Source organism: Peromyscus leucopus, chromosome 10 (genome assembly GCF_004664715.2).
Source record: "Peromyscus leucopus breed LL Stock chromosome 10, UCI_PerLeu_2.1, whole genome shotgun sequence".
Lineage (NCBI taxonomy): Eukaryota > Metazoa > Chordata > Mammalia > Rodentia > Cricetidae > Peromyscus > Peromyscus leucopus.
Window position 1 is genome coordinate 86,303,979 of NC_051071.1, and position 27,018 is coordinate 86,330,996.

The 27,018-nt window shown below is 44.3% G+C and overlaps 1 protein-coding gene across 1 annotated transcript in view; it reads right to left on the reverse strand.

Moving 5' to 3' along the window:
- Positions 1–27,018, reverse strand: part of Wdfy3 (WD repeat and FYVE domain containing 3) — a 253,962-nt gene that overhangs the window by 87,324 nt on the left and 139,620 nt on the right. The window contains 13 exon segments of the mRNA XM_028867282.2: positions 1,753–1,864; positions 3,950–4,110; positions 5,632–5,863; positions 7,182–7,363; positions 10,722–10,940; positions 11,061–11,144; positions 11,147–11,160; positions 12,182–12,413; positions 14,301–14,413; positions 17,129–17,343; positions 18,234–18,411; positions 24,213–24,296; positions 25,661–26,118. Coding sequence (XP_028723115.1) covers positions 1,753–1,864; positions 3,950–4,110; positions 5,632–5,863; positions 7,182–7,363; positions 10,722–10,940; positions 11,061–11,144; positions 11,147–11,160; positions 12,182–12,413; positions 14,301–14,413; positions 17,129–17,343; positions 18,234–18,411; positions 24,213–24,296; positions 25,661–26,118 — 2,284 coding nt within the window.

Consider the following 27,018-nt stretch of genomic DNA (forward strand, 5'->3'; position numbering starts at 1 on the left):
GTGGCACTTTCCTGAGCCAGTGTACTAACTGCAGTCCGCGTACTCCTCTTTACACACACAGATGAGCGTAGATCTCACTCCTCACCAGTTCCTTTTTGCAGCAGCAAGAGACCACATGGAAAGGCACCACTGGTCAAAAGGCAGATCAACTGGCCATGCGGTACCCAGCCCCAACTGCTGCATCTCTCAGGGGACATAGTGGAAGGAAGGATGGGAAGAGACAGAAGAGTCAGCAGATCAGGAAGTCTGCTATGTCCTTTAGAAGTGGCAGAGAAACCATGTTCATGAAATCTCAACACGACTCCCTAAAGACCTGAACAATCCCAACAAAGGTTGAGATCCTAATGTATATAGAAGAAAAATCTCACTGGGCCTCACCCCTTGATAAAGAGTGACAGGCAATTAACAGCTGCTGAGACAGGAAGAACTATGCTTCACCAGAGATGAGCTCTCTGATTGGTTACCCAATACCAAGTGGTTCGCCTTAAAGACATATGCATGCAAGTCAACTGAACAGACTCGGTAGGCTGTGTTTGTACGCTGATTCATTTCTATGAATATGTAACGACAATGGTGAGTAAAGAACAGGCTATGAATGTAGGAAGTGGGGAGGCAGGGCCCCCGAGACAGGAGAGGGGTTGGAGGGGGAGAGAAATGATGTAATAATATTTTAATTAAATAAAAAAGGAAAAGGCTAATATAAATATACCCACATATGAACATGAACTTAATATTTATAGGCTTTGCAAAGCCTGTAAAAACATTTTAATACATGAGAACCCTGGATTTTGAAAACTACTATCTAAGGCTACCAGGGCAAGTGTTATTCATAGGGAAAAAAACTGAAGTGTAAAGAGGTTAAATGCCGGGCCTGAGTCACTGAGCTCGAGGGCAGGAACTGGACCCTGGTCTGCGGAGGCTTCGCTCATCACCTGTGCTGGGGTGCTGGAAGGAACATTAAACAGCAGTCCCGAACGAAAGCAGTGCTCCTAAAGTATCTGTGGAGTCGGATAATGTGCTTTATCAAGCAGGGAACTATTTTAATAATGCATTATTACCTCAAAAGCAAAGCACAGTCAGGATATGGCGAGCACGGAGCACTAACAACTGCAGAGACTGATTAAACACAGGAGGTGGCCCAGCAAAACGTGGGTCACTCTCAAACGGAACCAGCATCACGCACAAATCTGCACGTACGCACTTCTAAAGGCTGGGTGGCCTGACTGGATTGTCTTAGATCCTGCCTAACCACAGACTCCAACTCTAAGACAGACCGTGTGGAGCTCTAGCAGATGCAACTCTGATGTTCCTACAGCTGGACAGTGTCTACACCCCGAAGCTCCTCCTCTTTGCTCTTTCTGCTGCTGTCTGGAGGCACTGGGGATCGGACCCACGGCTTCTTGCGTGACAGGGATGAGCTCTGCCATGGGGCTACAATGTTCTTTTAGCTCATTTCTAAGTAACAGAAAGACGCACGAGCAAAACCAGCACTGAACGAAAATCAGTGCTTTGATTTCCACACCTGTTTCCACACGCGACCTGAAGTTTGTACAGAAGCGCGTGAGGTTGCGTGAGAGCTCATAATTTTTAAATCTGATTAGGATGTGGGACTCATTCGTAACATGGCAGGAACATTACAGGTCAAGTGCTTCAAGATATAAACTTAACCCCCCCCCCCTCTTTATATGAAGGAAAGAAATGCAAATTTGAAAGCAAGTAAAGACTATGAAACAAGAACGACCATGTACTCACCCAAGTAGCCAATGAGAGTGGCCCCAATTGTGCGCGCTGGCCCGTTGAGATGGCCCGCGGCATTGTGAACCAGCTTGACCGGGGTGGCGTTCTCGTGGGAGGAAATGCCTAACTGGAAACAGGAAAGGAGAAGAATGTGATCAGAGACGGTGGCCTGGCAGTGTGACGCCTCCCCTTTCAGGACAGGTAACTAACCCTTTCTCCTGCCTACTGGAAAGTGTGAGCATTCTCTACAATTCTTCCTTTTAATTGGGCAAGTACTTCCGAAGTGTGAAATTTCATAAAAGTAATTTTAAATGCAGTCTACAGAGATAAAGATGGCCGAGATATTTGAGTTTTCCTGAACGAACCTCCCCGTGGCGTGGAGGCTGGCCATTATTCGGTGCCTTGCAGACAAATACTGTTGATGATTCAGTTTTATTCTAGATCCAATCAGCTTCAAATAAAATTTCCAAGATTAGAGATGAAATGTGACTACATAAAAAATATCTTACACACAGACTAGGCTCTTCTGCCATAGAGCCAGAATCATAGATATATCCCCCTGCCCCTTTTTAAAAATTTTATTTGCTTAAACTTTAACATCAGTTAAAAGAAGAAGAAGAAGAAGAAGAAGAAGAAGAAGAAGAAGAAGAAGAAGAAGAAGAAGAAGAAGAAGAAGAAGAAGAAGAAGAAGAAGAAGAAGAAGAAGAAGAAGTCGTCGTCTATGTGGTGATCCCAGCCTAAAGTTTCAGTATCTGAGAGGCTAAGGCTGGACGACGGCCAGGTCAAGATGGATGTGGGTGGGCTACATAGCGAGAATCTGCCTCAGAAAGCCACAAACTAACCAGCCAACCAAATCACTTACCAAACCAGAAATTGTGTTCTTTACTGTCATAAGGTTCAACTTCTTAACTTTGTGGAGCTTGGGACACACCTGGGGCCTTACTGTGTGCCAGGTAAATGTTCTAAGGCTGAGCTACATGCATGGCTGAAATCTAAATTGTCAACAGAAACTTTGATGCTCAGCAAGATATTCCCACTTTCCCAATTAAGCTAAATATTTAAATATGTTTGGCCTAAATTAGGAGCAAAATGTACCAAATATAAATGGCACGAGGGTGGCAATATGAAAAAAAAATAGGAAATATGCTAATTAGAATCCCAGAATAAAACTAAGAAAATGCAGCAGAAAGGTATTTGCAAATATAATTATTGAAAGTTAGTGAAAGATGTGAATTTATAGTTCAAGCGAGTCAATGAACCCAATCAGGGAACAAGTTTTTCAAAGTCTAGGTATATCACATTTGAATTTCTAGAGATCAAATATTTTAAAAAATGAAAGCACACAGAGAACAGTCACTTCAGGTCTGTAGAAATTAGACAACAATACAGCAAAGGAAGTATTGTGGTGTGACTGAACTGTCAACTTGACACAGCCTAGAACCATCTGAAAGGAAAGCCTCCAACAGAGTGGTCTGGATCAGACTGGCCTGTGGCCACGTCTGTGGGGAACTGTCTGTACCCACTGATGCAGGTGGGGCTAGCCCACTGTGGGTGGCACCACCCCTAGGCAGGTCATACTAACCAACGCAGGTGGGGCTAGCCCACTGTGGGTGGTACCACCCCTAGGCAGGTCATCTCGAGCTATATAAATAAGCTAGCTAAGCATGAATCTGTGAGGGAGCCAACATGCAGTGTCCTCCACTTCCTGCCCTGATTCAATGATGGACTGAAGCCTGAAAGAAGAGATAAACCTTTTCCTGCCATAAGCTGCTTTTGGTCAAAGTGCTGTGTCGGCAACAGAAAGATGCCCCAACAGGAAATGAACAGCGAAGGACTGAATGAGAATCCCCATCATTGCAGAGGATGACATCCAGCAAAGCTGCCCTAAAGGCAGGAAGACCACAGCAACCTCATGGCTGCTTTACCAAATTACCACCAAGTCAATGACAGCATTAACTTTTTCTTAGTTCTGAAGATCTGATGTAAAACATGGTCCTGACTGCCTAAAACGAAGGCCTTGGCAGGGTTGTACCGCGTGTGGCCAACAACCCACTTTCTTCCCGCCCGCATTTGATGGCCCATGGCCCCAGTTTGCATCCCACTCTACGACATTGGTCCTCACCTCCGAGGGACCTTTGTGACTCAGTTGCGCCCATCGGGACTCCCCTCCCAGTGAGAGCCGCCATGCTCACCAGGAGAGCATTCAACTTACCTGTTTGGCAATGGCTTTACTGTCTAACTTGTTGTAGACTTTCCGAATTCTCGCCACCGTTAGGGAGGACACGGAGAGGGCATAGAGGCCGAAGGACACCTTCTCCTCTGCAACCAGGGACACCGGCGAAGGGACGACACCTTCAGACTTGGCATCTTTACCTTTAAAAGAAGAAGGATTCTTTTCACAACGGCCAGCAGTCTTCCACACCCTCAGAACAGTGCTCATGCCGACTGCCATGTTTGCCTGGGCAGATTTCAATATTTAGTAAAGGCAGCCAGACTCCAAAGCCATTTTACTTTGTTAGCTCTGGTCTGCTTCTCCGAGGACAGTATAGGAGAGGACTTGGCAGACACACACTTCTACACTCTTTTACTCCTACAGCACCTTCCATAGGGCTACTGCAGAGCAGGCCGAAGAGTGTTAACCGTTACCTAACAACCACCAGACACTTCATTCTACACGGAAAGGCGTGAGAACGCATGAGTGTCTCCAGCTTAGTGGGACTCGGGTCTCTGCTTGTCAAGCACGCTCGCCCACACCTCCCACACCTCCCACACCTCTCAGGACAGGACCGCATGGCAGAGTGGGGGAAAAAACACACATTTTGGAATCTTGCTTTACTACTTAGTAAATCTACATGGTAAATCTATTTGTCTGTCTCTGCCTCAGTTTCTTCATTGATGAAAGTGTTAATGGTAGGAGCTAACACACTGTTTTGAGATAGTAAATACACACGAGGAGGAGCAGTGAACACAAATGCCTTTTGGGTATATTAACGGACGTGGCACATGGGAAGTTCCCAGGGTCAGCTCTTATTAGACACTGTAAATCAATGCTGAGCAAGCATATGAAGTACTCAATCATCATCAAGCTAGTGAACATTTGGAATTTATTTGCTGTAACTTCTCTGAGACCATGAGTGGAATCAGAACTAGAAAAAGGCAGATGTAACACATCTGGGTGCCAAAAATAAACTGCAGTCAAACATCACTTTCTTTTATTCTATATTTCTTTTGGGAAAAGGGATTTCAAAAAATGGACTATTAGGAAGGACAGCTTTAATCTTGAGAATATGTTTTTGTTCACTTGTTCCTGTTTTAACATTTAAATTGCTTCATGTAATAGAAGTAACAGAAAAAATACACAGGGTTGAGGTTGGCCTCTAACAGGGTAAATACCCTCATCTTTATTCCAAGAAGAAAACCGGGAAAATTAATTAGTGAGTAGATAATGAATCAGAAAAGTACAGTGTTGTCAGGCAGTGGTGGCACACGCCTTTATTCCCAGCACTCGGGAGGCAGAGCTAGGTGGATCTCTGTGGGTTCGAGGCTAGCCTCGTCTACAGAGCCAGGACAGGTACTAAATCTACACAGAGAAACCCTGTCAGAAAAGAAAAGTACAGTGCGATTGTGGGAAGGAGCATTATATATTTTTTACTCTATCTCCTTATTTGCAGTGGGGGGGGGGGATTGAACTCAAGGCCCAGACATGTTAGCAAAGCACTCTAACCCTGAGCTATAGCCTCAGCTTGAGGAGAACATTTTTAACAGGAGTGATCAATAAAATTATCCTGAAGAAGCTAAGTGGGAAAAGCACTTTCCCAGGCAAACATATACTGGTCCTACACATCCATGAATCTATGGTGCAGAAGTTATGTGCCGACAGGGTAAGTTACTCACACGGCACGCAGACAGCCTGGAAACTCCCGACGTAATTTGGTCCAAGTTCATAGATAGTGGTGACACTGGAAGGGGGTAGAACTTCCTCTAGGAAATGAGTGGGTCCCAGGCGCCAGACCAGGGATGCGGTCTGGCGTTGTGCAGGCGGAGTACCGATGTAGGCGTAGACTGTGCTCAGCACTGGAGGGTTTGCAGAGCCTGAGCCCCCAGGGGCGCTGTGGACATAGTGCAGCTGCAAGGAAGACAGACGCGGGAGACGTAGACAACCTCTCAACCAGGAATACCCGCGTTCGCATCTCAAGGCCGGCCACACGGCGTTCCAGAGTTGAGAGGGCAAGACTCTAGGGTCTGCAACTGGGCATTCAATGCAGTACTATGAAATCTGCCATCAAATTCTCAGCAAGTAAATTAGATAAACAGCAACAATTAAATATAGGGATACTATCGCTCACTGCCTGTGGTCTGATTATCAAATTAATGGTGCTTCTCTGAAAATGTAGTGTTCACAGTTCTACAATTAAAACTGCTTTTGAGCCTCATTAAAATTACTGACTAAAAGTATCTTACTATTTTAAAAAAATAGAATCTATAATTTATATGCACATATATTATCACAGGGGATGGGCATGGTTGATTGACATTCTTAGAGTTGAAAATGCTTTTGTTTACTGATGAGACATCTTAATTATCAATCAACTCATTTTAAATAAATATATATTTAGGTAGAGTGTAAGAGATGAGGAACTGAGATGCTGCCTGTAAAGGTGGCTTCTGTCACAGGTGAGGGACATTTCCGATGACTTGTTTTTTCATAACATCAGCCAACTTCAAATCACATCTGTCATTCTATGTATATTAAATAATGGTCCTGGCGTGTTCACAAGCATGTGGGTGAAGACCCGCATGTTCATACTAACCTGTTGTGGGATAATAATTTTGTATACCAGTTTAGTAAAATGCTGATTGGCCAGTAGCCAGGCAGGAAGTATAGGCACAATAAGCAGAGAGGAGAATTCTCAGAAGAAGAAGACTGAGTCAGGAGATGCTAGTCTGCCGTCCAGGAAGCAGCATGTAATGGCACAGAGGTAAAGCCACTGAACACATGGCGACATATAGATTGGCTGAGTTTAAATGTACGAGCTAGTCAGTGGTAGGCCTGAGCTAAAGGCCGAGCAGTTATAAATAATATTAAGCCTCTGTGTGACTATTTTATAAAAGGCTTCAGGACTGTGGGTGAGAGATTTGTCCTGACCGCAGGCCAGGCGGGACACAGAAAAACTCCAGCTACACTAGCCCCTGATTATATATAGTGTATGTGCATATCTGTGTGTGTGTGTTTGTGTGTGCACATATACACATAATGCTGTGTACCCCTCAATCCTAAAAGCTGACGTTTTTAATTTTCAATAATATTAATAAGAAGCACCCTACTGGAGAGTCCACAGACTCACTTCAAACGTCCCACACAGCTGCATGCGCACGCCCATCCCCCACCATCTTCTCTCTGGAGCTGTTTTGAGCACAGCTGTTTCCTGGTGCAGAATGCTCACCTTGACAGTGCTGACGAGCTGCCCATCGATATAGAGGGCCGCAGTGCTGTTCTTCAGCATGCCTTTGCTCATCAGCAAGACCAGATGATGCCACTGTCCCTCCACGATCAGCTCTCCACATCGGAAGCGGGCGCAGCATGGGAGGATCTCATAGAAGGAGGATTCTTCACTGAAATCATCAACTAATGCAGGAGGGAGAGAGTCAGAGCACTTGTCCACACGGCCCCTGTTCTGTAATCTGCATCTCTACACCAGCGCATTTTGACAGTTTGTCCTTGACTCAGAGGAAGGCACGCTGCCCATCCCACAGACCCGTTGCTGGTCTGTGATCGTCCTGCCCGCTCAGAACCTGAGGACAGCAGCGGCAGGAAGAGGCGCTGCGTGGCACAGTGTGGAGAGCATCCACTGGTCCATGCTCTTGCCTGCCGGGAGAACTCGGTGCTGCAGCTATCCTCTCCTGCCGGCTTCCCTGGCTAACTCTGCCCACTTCTGCCTGATAAGTAGCAGTAGCCACACTGTGCTAAGAAACAGCAGGCTTACTCATATGTAAACAGTAAGATCACAGGCCAGTGAGAACGTTCTTCTCAAGGTTGTAATGTAATTACGACAGTACTCCCTTCCCTTTCTCCTTCCCCAACCCCTCCCGGGCCCTTGCCGTCTCCATTCCCAATAAACTGTTCAGAATAAATTTGATCAACTGTAAGAATAAAAAGAAACAATGGGTTTATATGAATTTTATTTTAATGTTCATCTAATTGAAAATTAACATACTGTCTTTTGTTTTGTTTGTTCTTCTTTATGATGCGAGGAGTCAAATCCAGAGCAGGACACGTGTCAACACATAGTCTTCCCCTGAACTATAACTCAATCCTACCTTTTCTTACTATTTGTAGGGGGGCAGACATCAGGGAGAAGGTTAAAACCACATTTGAAAGGGGGTAGGAAGGAGCTAACATAACCCATAACCACACAACTTAAAGCAGACAAGAAAGAACACACAAATAAATACATTTAAGAGTCAAGTTGCAATTATATGAAATAAATACAAACAAAACGCCAAGTTTTACTCTGGCCTATGAACATAGCTATTACAGTGAAACATCAGATTGTATGTTAGAATGAGAATTCCTTGAGGAGTTAAGATACCACAGCTGCCGATCCACTGGGTGATGTACAATAGGAGCAGAACCGAGAGACCACATGGAAAGTGGAGAGGGTCTCAGGAGATCACAGTAACATACATACATACATACACACACACACACACACACACACACACACACACACACACACACACACACACAAACAGCTCTGTAAGAAGGTGCTTGGGTAAAGGCACTTGCTACTGAGCCTGATGACCTGAGTTTGACCCCCAGGACACATGTGGAACTAACTACTGCACTGACTTGTGTACATTTATAGTGGCACAGACACCTCCCCTGCACACCCCGGAGAGGCACACCAGAGAGAAATTTTGTGCTTCCTCTTCCCTAGTATGAAACAGTAAGTATTCTCCAGTACTGGAGATGATATTACTAAAAAATTCTATGGGGTGTGTGGTGGTTTGAAAGAAAATGGTCCCCAAAGGGAGTGGCAATATTAGGAGGTGTGGCCTTGTTGGAATAGGTGTGGGCTTGCTGGAGGAAGTGTGTCACTGTGGAGGTGGGCTTTGAGGTCTCATATATGTACAAGCCATGCCCAATGAGAGCTTACTTCCTATTGCCTATGCAAGATGTAGAAGTCTCAGCTACCGCTCTAGCGCCACATCTGCCTACATGCCACCATGTCCCACCATGACGATAATGGGCTAAACCTCTGAACTGTAAGTGAGCCACCCCAATTAAATATTTTTCCTTTATACGAGTTGCCATGGTCATGGTATCTCTTCACAGCAATAGAAAACCTAACTAAGATGTGTGTGTGTAGGGGGGGGGCTGATAGGTCAGTTCCTAGAGTACTTGCTGGTCATGCATGAAAGCCTGGACTCAATCCTAACACTGCACATGGCAGTGCATGCTTGTAATCACAGCACCAGGGACAGAGGCAGGAGGATCAGGAATTCCAGTCTAGCCTGGGCTAACAGTGAGATTTCATCTCAGAAGCGAACCAACAGCAACGGTGTGAGAGTTTCACTTTTGGGGAGGAAGGTGGATGTGCTCCACAGCAGGACAGGCAAAGCATGACAGTTATGGAGGGTTACTCGAGGCTTCATATGGCTAATTAGCTATGGGTCATCAGTCATCAAGACAAGAAACAGGGGAGAGGTAGGTTTTATAATAAATGGCAAGGGCCTGCACAGAAGAATACTCAAGTCTTTAAATGCAATGTCCGCTAGGCCTGTGGAATTCAAACACTAAGTGGAGGACATAGATAGACTTTTTTTCTTAATGATTTCATGGCTCCTGGGGTAAAGTAGCCTTAAGCAAACAGAAATGATGACCCCTTCTCCCCGCAGGAGAGCAGACTGACCAAAGAATATTAATTTTGAAGGGAAGAGGCAAGGGAAACTGATCCAGGGGAGTGTGAGGAAGGGTGGAGAACACAGTGAGGGGCTGAAATGGGCACCCCACAACATCAGATCAGACCAGACCAAGCTTTGTGAGGAAGAAGCCAACAACCCACGCCACCGAGGGCAAATGACGTGCGACAATGAGTTTCGTATTTAACTGTTTACTGTTACGCTGGCATGAAGCTCATGGACGGCTTCCACTTCAGAAATCATCCTCAGTGCTGACGATAAGAATTTTGAAATTAATTACACTGATTCTCAGTGCTGTGTAAGACATCATGAAGACACTAAGAAACCTCATAATTATACTTAAAAGTTAACATGCATATTCCATTAATATTTGTTATAACTACATCAATCAATGAAATATTTTGGTTAAAAGAACAAAAGTTAGATGATAAAATTTCTTGTGTTTTTAATTTTTATATTTAGAACAAAGAAAACTGAGTAGTCTGGGGTTTATGTTTATAATGTAATTTCTATTTTTTAAGAAGGAAGATCTTCACGAATGCCTTGAGTTTGAAGTTCCGCTGCACACCAGAGTCAGAGACTGCATGTTGGGGGAATTCAGAATTATAAAAATGCAAGCCTCAAGGTCAATGATCGGGGAAGTGACAGAGATGTGCAGCACAGAAGCACAGAGCTGCCCCTAAGTACCCCGGTGCTCTATGAGTACCACTCACCCAGCACACTCAGTCAATCATCATTTCAGCCAAACAGCGCGAACACCAAGAGCTGCCCCAGCAGAATCCTGAGCACCAGTACGAGGGATGCACCCTCAGTCAGGCTCAGCCTCTGGTGGTTTCTAACTCACTTTTCAAAGTGCCTTAAGCGGGGTGTACTTAGGACCAAAAGACACAGCATACATGTAGGAAATTCTCCAAGAATATATATGCAAGAATCCACATAACCTGCTCTACACTAGCCTAATGAAGCCAGATGAGGATGATCACTTTGAACTTACAAACCAATATTAATTAAGGTGGATTTTTCTCTTGTAGAATCATGAACAGAAAGAAGCTGACACCAACCGTAATTTTGGAGTAGCTCCTCCTTCGTGGAAACGATCAAGGACCGGTCTTTGGCAGACAGAACTATGGCCAGGCACACATAATGCTGCTCAGAGGAATTCGCCCGCCGCACAACCGTGAGGAGCCTGACAGGGTGGTTATTTGGAGGAGAACTGAAGCGTTCAATGCAGAACCAGCAGGAATAGCTTAGGCCAGAAGGAGGCGGGAAGAACCTCTCACCTAGAGCCAGAGGAGAGAAAGAACGAAGGGGCTTGGTGGCTCCCGTTTACATTCTCAGGAGGCAGGAATAGCACAGGAGCTGTTAGTCAAAGTATCTCCTGAGAAAGGAACACCACTTACCGGACCCAATGCCACTGACCACGGCCCCATCAGTGAGCCCCGTCGTGACAGCGTTATTGGTCGGGGCGTTATGGGGAGCCAAGCTGGCAGAAACAGGCAGCTGGTGAAGAAAACACACCCGAGTGAGAGATCCACTCTGTTTTTACACAAGTGTAAAACTTGCAAAACAAGTATGTAACTGTAGCTGGAGATTAGAGAGTGTGAGATACACCTGAGGCGACCAGAGCCCTTCCTGCCTTTCAATAACGTGAGAACATCAAATGATGGGCTTTCAAACCCCTGGCAGTACTGTGTAAAATTTAAATTACTTACAATTATGGTTAAATTTGCATATGTAAAACAAACATACAATCTCAATCAAACACTCAGTAATTTCATTATCGCAGAAAAAAAAAAAACTTCCTGCAATGCTTCATCATAATTCAGCAACTGGACATGTTTGTGGATACTCTGAGGCCAGTGGACTTCACAAATTTGGAGGTTCACTATAGAATCTTATTTCTGCTTTTGTAACTGTAACAGTCTCAGGATATTTAGTTACTCATCTGATATCACTGATGTCACTGAGTAGACAGATAGACAGCTGACATTATCAATCATGCACTCATACATTATCCTACGTAAGTTTGAGACAAGATGATAGACCCAATCAGAGCTTTCCATCTAAGTTTATCTATTATCTACAGCTCATACTTATTAAACCAGGAGTTGGCTAACTCTCTGGAAGGGGCCCGATAAGACACTTCCTCTATTCCAGCAGCTTCCATCTAAGATGAGACAATTCTGCCACTCAGAGAAAATACATGAATGAGCTGAATGTGACCCAATAAGGCAATTTCATCCACAATCACACTTAGAAAACCTTATTCAACCATGGCCCTCAATTATGAACTCCATTATTATACCAATATAGTTAATATGATAAATAATTCAGAAAGGTGAACCTAGAAACAGTATGCTCCAAGAACTGGAATCACTTGAAAACACGCAGTCCAGAATGTATCACAGCATAGTTTAACCCAGCAGTTTAAATCCAGTCTGTTTGCAAAGATCTCAACGAGGCTCACGATGCCAGAGCAAGGCCCTAAGAGCCAGGTCCGGCTGCTTTGCAGTTTCCTTACCCATAGCCTTCAAGGGATGTGTCAAATTCAACAAACGCTGGCGTAACAGATGAGCCGTGCAGTCTGATGTCATGAGGGGTTGTCATGGAGACGAGACACTTTACCCTGGTCAAGGGCACAGTGCTTCCTTCTGCAGACTTTACTAGACTTTTGCTTATCCTGTAATGGTTATCTTCATGTAAACTGAAAACGTTGTCAGAGCCCAGACCTTCCAGGGAGGTGACCATACTGCCTGCAAGGCAGCGGGAAAACATGCTGAATTTCAAAGCAACTTTACCAGATGAGTTAATGTCACACCCTAGAATTTTCTTGGTTGATACCAAGGACCAATTATAGTTGCAATGTTGTATATTCCCTTTCAGACTAAAAGAGCTTGCTCTCCTTCTTTCCCTTACCATCAAGGCAGCACGCACACTGCAGACACACCAGACAGTGAGAATTAAAAAGGATCTGAGTGCCCGCGGTCAGCGCTCAAGCCCACCCCCACCCCCACCCCCCACAACGAACTACATCTCAGGTGAGGGGTGTGCGCCACTCTATTCACAACATCGCTTCTCATCATCTCTCTTTGAAAGGAAAACAGTTTTGCTCAAGAGCACCGTCACAGAAAAAAACCGAGGATCTCAGAGATGAAGAGCAACACTCTATTCTGTCTTCCCCATCTTTTGTATCCTCAGATCTATCGGGATTTGATCATAAAAACACTGAGTTTAAGGATCCCTATGTGTACACAAGTGCTGATAAACAGTCCTGTTCTTCCAGGGAACATCTCAAATGCAACAAAGAAAGCGTTCCCTCTGAAGATGAACTATGTGGTATCTTCAGTGTGTCCGGTGCAAGGTCAACCATGATCATGTTTTAATACTTCTTTAGGGACTACTTTTATCTCTATTGTAAGAAAGGAAATTACAACTCAATTTTAAAGAACTGTGTAAAACACAAAAAGAAACAAAAATACATAAAGGGGATGTATATTAATGGGCATGAAAAACTGTAATATATCCTGCCTTCCCATGAAACCAGGCTGGAACTCAAAAGGTCTTAAGTTTCCATAACACAGCAGTAACAGTGGCGGTGACTGGTGGCAGGGAACAATGGTGGCAGGTTGATAATCTAACTTCAGAAGTCTCACCTCAGAACTGAAGGGAATGATCCTGATGTATATGCTCAAAGCAGCTGCAGTGCATAGGGAGACAGGGACAGAGCAGCTGCCAGCACAGGGTTAATCCCCGGCCATCAAAAGCCAAGGAAAAGGAGTCACTCCAGCTTCCTAAGGACCGTCTCTGCACTGGCATTGTCTACTTAATGGTCATTCTAAGTCCTCCTTACCTGCTGGACCACCATGGCCAGCAATGATCCAGAAGGAATCGTAAAGGAAAAAATGCACAAAACCACAGAATTAACCATGGAAGGAAATCCAAAAACCACAGGATGGAATCCGGTGCAGCTGGGCTCCACTGAGCTATTTCTCACCAGTTTTGGGTGGATGGTGTCTGTTGGCGTCCCATGACACCGACAGGCTAGTGGGCAGTGCCTACATTCTGCTCCTCCGCTCAGCATGGCATCTCCCTGGAGGCTATCAGCAAATCTACTACAGTTGTCTAGGAGACCACATCTCCTCAGGACTTCCTCGCTCCTCTGTTGATTCCATTCTAGCTTGCCTGCGCTCATTCAAGCTATTTAGCGGGTGAGCTGACTGGTTCCCGTAAATGACCCACAGGACCACCTTCCTCCAGAAGCCGTCTGATCCCCTCTTTCCCTCACAGTCCAGGTGTTGTATTTGTTGAGTTCTAATTTCCCATGCTTCAGCTGTCCTGCAAACATACTGCTCCATTTAAACGATCCAATCTCCAGTCTGGACAGCATGGGCTACTTGGGAAAGCGAGCGTACCTCCTCTGAGATGGGGGTCCTCCCTCTTCCGCACCAGGGGCCACTCTGCCTGTATCCTCGCACTACCCATCGCTCCTTACCCCTCACATCAAGACAACCTCAACTGCTCTCTTGTGTCGCTGCTCAAACAGCAACAAACTCTTCTGTTTCTGAAAATTATCACAAATACCCATGATGGATTTCCTTAACAAAATAAACCAAGACAAGGAGTTCCAAAACTCAGCTTACTTCTCATCTCCGGCTCGTAGCTCAGTGAACTTGGCTTGTGAACCCTGTATTGTTTCAGCAGCTTTTTGTCCCAGGCACCACAATTCAAAGGGCTTGCCAAGCGTAAGAACTCCCTGAAGAAGAGAAAGGCAAAGTCACTCCTTGGCTGAGAGTGTTACAGAACACCACATCACGTCAAGGGGTGGAGGTGGGGCATACGGAGTTATAATAGAGCGGTTACAACACAAGAGAGAGTTGCTATGATGCAGCAGGTGATGCTGACTTCATATTGTAACCACTATATGCCTGTACATCTACCATGCATTTCCTAACGTACATTTTTCGCAACCTAAAAAAGGTTCCGGAGTGTGTCCCACTTCCCTACATCACCTTCTACCCAAACATCATTGAAGTGTGTTTGGATTCTTCTCATTTACTTTGCTTTCTACATTCATAAAATCCCGAAATCATGCTAATCCTACTTTCCCAAACTGTCCCTAATCTGCTCCTTCCTTCCCAGTCCTCTACTATTACCCAGACCAACCACCCTGTTTTTGTATTCTAGAAGCAGTCTTCATTATGTCCTGTGACTCCCACCTCGTCCTAACACAACCTACTCATTACTGTCCTTCAAAATTCAAGCCTACAGACTGTCTCTGCCTTGCTAACACTTCAATGGCTGTTCCTTCTGAGCAGGTGAAAGCCCCAACTCCCCAAAGGCTGGCATGGAACACCACAGGTGACATGATGTCTGCCTTCCGCTTGGGCTTCGTGGCACCCTCTTTCTCTCCACCCACAAATCTAGCTCGGTCATCATATCACAGGAGTGCTGCACTGCACTGGACCATCACGTCTGTCTCTCTCACTGCGAAGGGCATTGCCCCTGGATTTCATCTGGTTGCCTTCCGTATTCTATTTCTAAATTGCCATCCTTTAAAAAGCCAGCTGGCTCTGTGCCACCCTCCCTAAAATTTTTGGGTAAGTTGCCTTTAAGTATATTCTATAACACTGCTATTACAGAATTTTCTACACAGTATTTTAATTTCCTGCTTATGTGACTATATTCCTCTCCTAGGCTGTACATTTTTTTCAGATAAAGCTCTTTCCATTATCTGGTTACCAATGTTTTCCTTATATCTCACATAGAGTAAGGGTTCAAATAATAGCATGTAATAATAGGTATAAGATCTCATCCCTGTAACAGTTACAAATCAGGCTAACTTCTTGTTCTTATTTTAGTACCAGAAGGAGTGTAGAATACTGCAAAGGGCTAGGAGATGATCTGTGGAGCATGTCCCCCTGGCTGTGTGCACACATCCAGCATCGCGTCCAGGCATCACACACAGTAGCAGTCCTTCAGAACCTTGTCATGGAGGGGTCATGTACCCGACACAATGCTGTTTGACATGTTTACGTCAAGTGGTTTTCTTAACAGTAATTTTGCAATGTGCTTCAAAAATTACATATAACATCTCAGCCATGATTTTGAAAAGCTTTTCAAGTTTCATGATAACAGTACTTTGACACAAGACAGAAATAATCACAGAGCAGTATACAGTCTCAGAACGATAAACTATAGTTACATTTGTAAAAATAAAGGAACAAGGTAATGTATTACCAGATCTATTTGGCTATAGTTCAAAGAAAACAGGAAAAACATGTTTTTAAAAAAGATTTACCTATATTAATTTTATGAGTATGGGAATTTTGCCTCTGTGTATTGTTGTGCACCACATGTGCACTCGGTGCCAGAGAGGCCAGAAGAGGGTTTTGGATCCCCTGGACCTGGAGTTACAGAGGGGTTCTAAGTCCCCATGCGGGTTCTGGGAATCACACTGGAGTCTCTTGTAACAGCAACCAATGCTCTCAACTGCTGAGCCATCTCACTAGCCCCAGACAAGTTTAAAAACTGACCCCTCTTGAATTGAAACATACATTCTTCTTGAGCTAGCGATACAGCTCAGAAGCAGAGTGCTTGTCCAGCATGCATGAGGCCCTCGGCTGTTGTCAGCATTACCCCTCTCCTGCCCCCCCCACATGTGTGCATGCGCATATACATACACTCACAAACAAATACACGCATACAATTTTGAGTGAGTCACAAACTGTAGTATGTTCACACCACAGGATATTATTTAACAATAAATAGAAAGTAACTAATTAATGATATACATTAAAAACTTGCATGTGTCTCATGAACACTATAAATAAAAATGATCAATCTATAAATGTCACATATTCTATAGTGTGTGTGTGCAAGCTGACACAATTATGGTGCTAGAGTACAGAGTAGTGGTGTCCACAGATTAGGGATGGGGAGGATAAGAGCATGTGCATGACATAAAGCACACACAGCCCATTTATTTCTTTAATGTTGGAGACAAGGTGTCACCATGGTAGCCAGTCTGGCCATAACTCACAATCCTCCTGCCCCAGACTCATAAGTGCCAGAAATGGAGTCCTACCACTTCTAAAGAGTTAGTTCATTTTGTAGTTTGTCCATATTTTGTTTAATTACGTCCATGAAAGGAAACATTTTATTTTTTGTGGTACTGGGCATTGGACCTAAGACTTCTGCATGCTAAGTGAGCACTCTACCACTGAGTACATCCTCAGACTTCATTCATGTTTCCCTGTGAGACAACATGGCACTCAGGTCCCCAGGCTATCACCAACAGTCAGGGCTTTTGTTTGGGACCCACCTCCCCATCTTGTTCCAGCTTCCTGAGTGTCTGAGATTGCAGGCCTGCACCACAGGGTCAGAATAGGGCACAGGACCCTCACCTCAAATGCCAAGACTCCAAGAACTGCCTTTACAAACGGGTAAATACGAAAAAGGGTTCACTCACCTCAGCACCATGGGCTCCAAGGCCTGGGAGGCTAAGCGTTCAAACATGCGCTGGAGGGGTGGGTGCAGCGAGTGGTCCTCGTCAGCCAGCGCAGCGCTGCACCTCTGTAGCAGCCGTGCATGAAGACCAGCTTCACACATGACCTGCTGGTTTCTCTCTGTGTGCACCAGTGATTGTAAAATATTGGCCACAGCCAGTTGAAGGTCCAAAGCATGCTGAAGTGTACAAAAAGATGCATGCCATCAGGGTATCCTTAGTGACATGGAGGGGGCAGTTCCTTCTACATGAAGCTCCACTTGTAATCTCTCATTTTATTTACTTGAAAACATACTCACATAAATTAGGAAACTAGCTCAAAGCAATAAATACAGCAATGGAAGACTAAGGTCAAGCAGAAATCTCATTTTGATTTCGCTCCATGCATACTTGACTGAACTCTGTTCTCCTTGACATTTTTTGAACACAATTATGCAATAATAGTAGCTCTGTTTCCATAGAAACAGGTGTAAAGTCTCCTTGTCTTTTCTTTAAGGCAGGGTATCACTGTGTAGCCAGGAACTTAATTAGAACACGCTGGCTGAGCACTCAGAAACTGGCTGGCCTTTGCCTTTCGAGTGTCTGGGGCATGAAGTCTTTTTCATGGTAGTAGGTAAGTAGCTTAAAGAAAGTTTGTCATTCACATTTGTGACACTTTGGGGCTTAGTATCCATATAACATTTTAGCAAAAATAATCACCCCAACTGCAAACCACCCAAACTTTTGAGTGCTACAAGACAGAAGAGATAAACAGGCTCCTGTGGTACCTGTAGGCAGGCAGTTTTTCCTTCTGTGTTACCCCTTAGCCATTGGCACCACTGATCAAGATTTACAAGGGGAAACAGAGAGGCTCTTATACCAGAAGCAACCATCTGGGTTCTACCGGTACCAAATGAACTATTCAAAAACATAGCCAATATCTGGAAAGCATGGCTCAAACAGGGGTTTCCTGTTGAGGATGTGATGGGTCAGCTGTATTCCATGCTCTTCCTGGTCCTTATTTCTCACGTAAAAACACACTTTCCTTCAATTCACTAAACATGGAAAGAACTACCATAACCCAGCTTACTTCTGGCTGTGTCACTGAGCCCACAGAGGCCAGGAGGTCCAGCATGGCCAACATGGCTCCAGGGTGGATGATGACGGCGTCGGAACTCTGTAGCGGTGAACTTGTCACATCAAGTTTCAGGTCGGTGACACCTTTCGCAGGATACACAGGAGGAGTCGAAACGCAATGAAATGCATGCCTACAAAAAAAGTAAGGCTGGTTGAGAATCCGCTTAAAGTCACACGCCTGGTTCATGTTCCTCTTGTCCTATCATTTTCAATCATTGATAAGCAGAAAGCCTTGCCATTCAGGGAGTCAGAAAAGACCCGATGAGTGGGCAACGTATCACCACCTCACTGAGTTATGGAGGCAAATTATCGATTCTTGGCTGATACTGTCTGCACCATCTACTCTTTGGTTACTCCATTCAACAGTGGCACCCGCACCAGAAGATAGTTCTAAATCACGGCAGGTGAAAGGGTCACAAGTCTAAGAAGACAACCGTTTGGATGATCTCTAACTAAACTGCGTCACCCAATGAGAGTCTTTTGAAACTACCTGTGTGGTGCGAATCTTCCCTTGACTCAAGGGCAACAGACCCGTGAGCCCACAATGTAAGTGGCCTGCTCTAGCCGAGGCAGCCGAGTGAGTGCTGGCTCAGCTGAGAAGTCTTGGGCTTACCTGGAGCTACCTTCACAGTTGTGTGTCTCTCCACTGTTACTGAAAACACTCAGTCTTTATGAACCGAGCAGGTGTCTTTTATACAACACGCTTCGTTCAGATGGACAGTCAAGCCATTCCCTGACTCCGCCTTCCACCTCTTACTCTACTCATCTACAATTCATGGAAGTGCACGTTTCTGCTGTCCAGCACCTGGGACCAGCCATGGCCTGTGGGCGCTCTAGTTCCAATGGGTGTGTCTCAGCCTAATCTAAGGCAGAGAGCTCTGTCACTCAGAGGCATGCTGTCCCAGCTCTCCAGCTCAGGAGCAGCTTGGGAAACAGATGCCTCACTTCGGTGACTTCGTAAAAAAGAACTGGCACTGCCACGTTTTCAAAAAAACGTACTATTCTCTTTTTACAGAAATTCTAGGAAAGCATCAGCTGCGCACGTGTTCCCTTTGTTTAAGTCAGCAATCCTGGACCCATTCATGGTTCTACTCCCCGGATTAGGCTGGATACATTCAGAAAAATGTAACTTCTAACTTATCAAGAAAGATTTCTGGGCTGGAGAGACGGCCGAGAGGTTAAGCGTGCTTGCTGCTTTTGCAGAGGCCTCCAGTTCAGTCCCAGCAGCCACAGGGCAGCTCTCAACTGTCTGTAACTCCAGTTCCGGGGGTCTGTCACCCTCTTCTGGCCTCTGCGGGCACCAGGCACAGCAGACAGTGTACCCACACACATGTAAACAAAACACTCACACACATAAAGTAAAAATACTTCTAAAAGAGGAAGAGCTAAGATTTCTAAGTGTATCTTACTAACAGGTAACTGTCTCGTATTTGTTCTCTTTATTCCTAAAAATATTTTTATCGGGGGCTGGAGAGATGGCTCAGAGGTTAAGAGCACTGACTGCTCCTCCAGAGGTCCTGAGTTCAATTCCCAGCAACCACATGGTGGCTCACAACTATCTGTAGCGAGATCTGGTGCCCTCTTCTGGCCTGCAGTCATACATGCTGTATACATAATAAATAAATCTTTAAAAAAAAAAATACTTTTATCTAGCCGGGCGGTGGTGGCGCACGCCTTTAATCCCAGCACTTGGGAGGCAGAGGCAGGCGGATCTCTGTGAGTTCGAGGCCAGCCTGGACTACCAAGTGAGTCCCAGGAAAGGCGCAAAGCTACACAGAGAAACCCTGTCTCGAAAAACCAGAAAAAAAATACTTTTATCTATCTAGAAAAAAAAAAGATTACACTTTCTCTACAGTGTAACAGAGATCCCCCTATCCACTGAAATTTTAAAAAATCATAAAAAGTATTTTCATTATAAAGAAAAATCGAGTTTGATGAAAACAAAGATTTCAGTTGTATATCTTACATATAGGCTTTCCTTTGAAATGTTTTTCTGAATTAATAGTTTGATTCAAATTTGAACTTAAATCATGGCCATACTCACAAAGATACCTTTTGTCTTTAGAAATTAAACTCTTCACTAATGGATAAGTATTACAGCAGCAAACTTCACAGACCATATATGACAATATTTGTCATAAGCAGAAAACACTGCAAACATTGTTAAAAACCTAAAATGTGTTTTTTTTAATTCAGTAAAGTTATGTGTGTTTTATAGGGCTGTAAATATAGTAACAATTCTTACCAAATAATAGGTATGACCAATCTTTAATTATGGATTATGGTAAGTTTATTAAATAGTTAATTCACAAGCAAGACCTGTTTGCAAAGGGGATAAAATGATATTTCAAACATCAACTAATATGAATGTTGTAATAACTTTTAACTACTAGAAATTGCTACTTAATACTCCAACTTAAATTCCCATTCAATTAAGTTTTGTGAGCCTGTTTTGGTAGTCAAATATTCAAAGTCTATCTGGCTTTTACCAGGTATTTGAAGGTACACGTATCTGTACAGTAACTAATGGCTGCAACCTTCCCCACAGATCTGTTTTGAATAGTTTTGACTATTTTGTGTTTTGCTTCCTCTAACTCTCAACACTGCTCAACTATAACTTTGTCCTACTATTTCTCTTATTGTAATGAGAAAGTCACATGTGTTAGTTCCTCAAACACGAGGCTGACTAGTTCTTCGTATTTTAAAGGTAGAGACAACCCCCAGGTTTTTCATGCAGGACAAGGATCAGAAGTTCAAACTTCTTTAGTGTTGGGATGTTCTGCTGATCAGGAAAACACAGTACAAGGCTGGTCTGTCCTTTGCCAACAAACTCAACATGTGAGGCCAAAAGGAAGAGATGCCCATGGGCTGATGTAATTTGTTGAGGAGTTCTAGAAATAATGTGAACAAATGACTATTCTAATTTCAAGATGTACTATATTTGGATGTGTGAATAAATATATTGTAGTATTTGCTTGTGATTATAACTCAAGAGGGGACAACCTGACCTAAATAGCACCCTGAAACTGTTGGCATGGGGGCTGGGATGCAGCTCAGTGGGAGAAAGCTTTCCTGGCATGTGTAAGTGGCCATGATTCATCCCCAGTGGTGGGGGCGGGGCAGCGGTGGGGGCGGGGCTACATTGACTTTGGCATGAAGAGCGTCAGGTGGCAGCGGTTTGTAAGACTGATGGAGAATGCACATGACTAGGGCTCTTCACACACACTCTGCTGCCTGAGTGACAGCTCTCCCTTAGGTCCCCGTATGTCTAGAGAGCTGCACTGCAAACAATGAAAACGTACTCTGATGTAAAGCCACATGGAACTCTAGACAGAAGCATTTCTCTTTGTCAACTGTCATTTAAATAACACACACTTCCAGATTTTTTTAAAAGAAATATATTCTTTAGACTGTCAATTTCTACTCTGTGAGTTTCAGCGAATACATATTAGGACTAAATATTTTAGAACATAGCAAATTATAGGTCTTTATCATTTATAATATAGTCATTTTAAAATCAGGAGTTATAGTAATTTCATATGAAAACTAAAACTAAAAATTTCATTCTACCTCATAAATATAATTCTTTCTCTAATATTTACTAGTTTTTGAGATCATGAACACATTAATGTTCAAACTTAAATATTTTTAACTTTGCAACAGAAAGCTGTACTGAATTAACTCAATTTTATCTAATGCATGTCTTCTTGAATTAAGATCAATTCTTGAAGAGAAAATAATTTGGCATGCATAAAGCCCTATTTACTCATAGTACCACACAAACAAGAAAAAGACATTTGAGGGTACAAATATATTGAACAAGCAACATTTATTTAAAACTATTCATGATTAATTGTAATGGGACACAAGCCCCAGTATAAATTTAAGACAAAAACTAAAATGGTATGCTCACCTCCCTAATGGATATTTCAATAGGGATTTAATTGGCCCTGCTTATCCCAGGGGATTAGAAGTAGACCCTCTGGTGAGCCGACTCCATGCATGTTCAAAGTTTACATATAAATGGGTAACATGTGCTTGTAATCTAGGCACGTTCTCTTACCTAGATTATTTATCATATTCAATACTAGTTCTTGGACTATATTGCTCATGGAATAAGAAGAAAAAAGCTCATGTGCATTCAATAAAAACCAAAATTCCAATCTGTTGACTGAACTTACTGGCACGGAGAAAAAAAAATACAGAATGTGTGCTATTTTTGATCCCTCATCCACAATTATATTTGTTTTGTAATCTGAACAACTGTCATTAATAAGACAGACTCTCAGATTCATTGTCATACACCCCAGTTGGAGATGTTCCTCCAGGAGCCGAGGAGCGGCAGCAGCCTGTGAGGTCAGCAGAGGAGGAAGTAAGCATGCGTGCCGCCAACCGCACAGGCTGATCAGATTCAGGTAGCTGCTCACAGACTCTCACACGGATCTCAACTCTTCTCGGCTCATCACCTGCTCTTTTGCTCTTTTTTCTTTAATTCATAACATTTAAATGTGCAATAAAATGGACCAGCTTATACATTTTCACGGGAAATATGAAAGTAAAAACTTAGGTTTTTTTTTCCTCCCCCTTTTCAAAATTTAGCTTTGTCTCTGTTACAGCTTCATATTTCAACCAGTTGAACCTGACTGAGAAAATACACATTTCCTTCGAGGGCTATGAGGTTCACTTTGTAATACCAGTAAAACCCGAATGTCTGCAGCAATCCCTCATGAGAAAGGGGAGCAGCCTACTTAAAGGAGCATTAGCCCACAGTGATCTTCTGTCTTTAAGAGAGAACACTGCAGGAGAGCAGGAGTCAGCACAAGTGCCCCTGCAGCATGGCGAGATGGTCCATGGTTAGGGTAAGCATCTCTATGCACAGCTTCCTGGTGGCATGCATGCTGTGTGAGGAGGGTGGAAGAGGCGGTATGAAGGAACACAGCACGCATCTGCATGATGAATGTGTGTGTGTGTGGGGGGGGGGTCAAGCCCAGCCTCAGGTACCAGTCCTTGCACACACCCCCTCCTTGTTGAAGGAACACAGCACGCATCTGCATGATGCATGTGTGTGTGTGGGGGGGGTCAAGCCTCAGGTACCAGTCCTTGCACACACACACACACACACACACACACACACACACCCTTGTTGAAGGAACACAGCACGCATCTGCATGATGCATGTGTGTGTGGGGGGGAGGGGAGTCAAGCCTCAGGTACCAGTCCTTGCACACACCCCTTCCTTGTTGAAGGAACACAGCACGCATCTGCATGATGCATGTGTGTGTGTGTGGGGGGGGAGGTCAAGCCTCAGGTACCAGTCCTTGCACACACACACACACACACACCCCCTTGTTGAAGGAACACAGCACACATCTGCATGATGCATGTGTGTGTGGGGGGGTCAAGTCCAGCCTCAGGTACCAGTCCTTGCACCCCCCTTGTTTGAGACAGTCTCTCTTGTTTACACTGTGCCTGCCAAGCTAGCTGACCCATGAACTTTCTGGAGAGTCTCTTGTTACGGCCTCGCATCTCCCCTTCTAACACTGGGATTACAGACACCTGCTTTCCCAGGAGTTCTGGGATCCGAACTCCAGCCATCAGGCTCATGCTGCAAGCCCGTCACCCACTGAGCCATCCGTCTCCCCAGCCCAAGGACGATATTCTCAATAGACGGTATGCCTGCTCTACAGATCACAGTAACAGTGAAAACTGTACTACATGTCCCCCGTACTTTTCTAGACAAAACACATTTTATTTTCATCAACATACTCAAGGGAATCTAATAATCTGAAAACCTGAAAAGTACTTTTTTACGCCCCCCAAAGCAAGCCTAAACGAAACAAGAACCTTACGTTACAAAGCACAAACATCAACGCATAAGTAAGCACAGGAAACCCCCAGCATTCCAGATGGACTTCTCGGGTAAGGCCCGTACCTTTTCCTGGACAAAGCTGGCGTTCCCCAAGGAGAGGGGAGAGAAGACTCGCTTGTCAGGCAAGGAGGGATCTGCTCTGTGCGACTACAGACGACAAAACAGATGGGTTAGAGGTGAGGAGAGCGCCGCCGGCGCCGGCAGCCAGTTAGTTTCACAACAGATGCAGGGTCAGAGTCAGGAGAGGCAGCTTCATATTCTGCAGGAGCGAGGACCAGGAGGAGCACGACACAGACCGACGAGAACAGGAAAGCTGCTGGAGGCAGAGGCTGCGCCTCCCCGTGTTAAGGCGGATCTTGTTAAACAGAGGCCACTAACTCCGGGGTAAGAACTGGGCTCAGCAGCAAGGAGGAGAAGAGAGCACAGAGTCTATACACTTTTAAACACAGCTCCTGCCTCCAGGGATACACCACGTCCTGCGTCCTCAGTTAATAATTAACCGCAAGATGAGAAACAATCTATAGTACCTGGAGTTCTAAACCTAGTAATAACTAAGAAATATTGTTAAGAAGCAGGAAACATCTCAGTATATGTTTAAAGGTAGATACTCCAAGAACAAAAAATATAAATCGTATGAGAATCCCTGGTTACTTGGTCTATTTATGGCTGAAATGGAAAGTTCACTTTTATTATATGAAAGAAAACGAGACACTATTAAAATGATAATGCTTAAACTAGAGATGTCAGAGCGTGACTACATTATTTTTAAAGTGGGAAGTTAACTGAAAACACAGTCAAAGCGATGAAAATGAATGATGCTGGGTAAAGTTGTTCTCCTGTGTTTCTGTGCGGGACCCTGGGTTTTCCCAGAGCATTATGCATCACTGAACGCTGCAAACATTTATGTGTGTACGTTATCAGCGAGCAGGTGGCCGAGCTCAAGTGGCCGAGCTCAAGTCACAGTGCCTGGACGGACAGTGACCTGGCATGTAGCAGGTCTCCACCAAGCATTTGTTTACTGAAGGAGTGAGGCAATGATTCTGACGGGCTCCTGACAGGAATGGTTCCAGACACCGTGTGTCTCTTTAGGGAGCCATGCTATTTCCCTAGACTATGAAATATGAAGCATGACAGGCTATCTGCTATCAGCCTGGAAATAGGAATCATAATAACCGTTTCTCCAGCTGATAACCAGTATGAACATGTCCACATGCAATGCACCTAGTGATTTTTCAGAGGAAAGAACAATACACATGCCAGGAAAGGAAATGGCGTAGAAGCTGTTTCATGAAGTGCAACAGAAACTAACTGAACCTTCATTTACTGACAAACACGGGCTCCTGCACTACAAACTCAACATCCGGGCAATAGTAACGGTCCTGAGTAGAGGGACCGACCTCAAGCACACAGAAGATTTATTGGTTTTCACTTTCTTTCCAGTTAACTCAAGTCTGAATGCTGACCTTGCGTGGCGCACACCCTGCCCATCAGGAGGTGAAGCAGGCCCGTACCTGTCGAAAGAATCGGTGGCTACTTTGTAGAGATAGATGAAGAGTTTACTGCAGTGCCGCAAAGTGGGAGACACCGAGTCCACGGAGACCGCCTCTTCCTCAAGCAGTCTCTGGAAAGGCTGTGTGTTTGAGGGGAAGACATTCATGGCACTTATTTTCCTAAGGTCCGAGAAGCAGCCAAGAAATCGCACAGCATCTGCCAGCTTTTCATACTGAATCTCTGTCTTGAAGAAATGGGAGTTGGCGGGCTCGTAGCGCAGGGCTGCCGTCAGTGTGCAGAACACGGTGTGGAGGAGCTCAAACACTTGGTTCTGGTTCACTTTCTCCCAGCCGTTCTTGGGAGGAGAGCTCAAAGACCTCTCCATAGCTACGAGCAAGGATGTGATGTACACGAAGCCTCCAACTTTCCTGAAAACTGTTCTTGAACGGTGGCTTTCTCGGAGGACTGACAGGAGGGCCTGCAGGAGAAAAGAAAACAAATTAATTCACCTTCAAAACTGAAACCTGCCATGCAGGAGTATCAAAGGGGAACGTCATTCTGTGACTATTTGATATGAGTGCTTTTGTCATTTAACCAATAAATAGTTCTATAAAGCACGTCACAGAGCAGCAGAATATGATTTCAGGTTATTACTGCCACATGTTTCCTGATGGATCCAAACAATGGCTAAAAGCCTTACCTTGTTTAACTTATAAAGCTATCGATGAATTCAATTACTTAACAGAATGATTGTATTAAATAAGTAAAATACGCAGTCTAACATCACATGCGCCTGAAAACTTGGGACTGTGTAAGTGTATCAAAGATAAATTATTCTAGGAGGAGGAGCAGCCAAGAACTGAGGGCCTTGATTCATACACATAGTTTCTCAGGTGTAGAAGACTTAGAAAATGAATTAGACCTGAAGACCAGTAAAAGGTGCTGTCCAAGGTCAGCCATATGATCTGACAACCAAAGGAAGCATGAATCATCCCGTCATCCTGACTCATCACCTAAGAGTAATCAGCCATTTAACTATACGAGGTAGTAAGGACCTTCCTAACTGCCTTCTCTAACTGCTCAACAGTGTTGTGTGCTACGTATGTAAAGTGAGTGCCTTTTATCCAAAAGGCTTAGGTCCAGGAACTTTGTGGACTGTTTTCAGAACGCACACACACACACACACACACACTGGATGGCATACCATGGGTATGGGAGTCAAGTCTGAATAGAAAATCTGCTTGTGTTTTTCACATGTGGTTTAGGGAGACAGCCTGAACAATTTTAAAAATTGCATGTATGAAACAAAGCTCTACTGTAGGGGATTTTCAACACGGGCATCGTAGCAGGAAGTTCTAGAATTTGAGAATGGCACAAT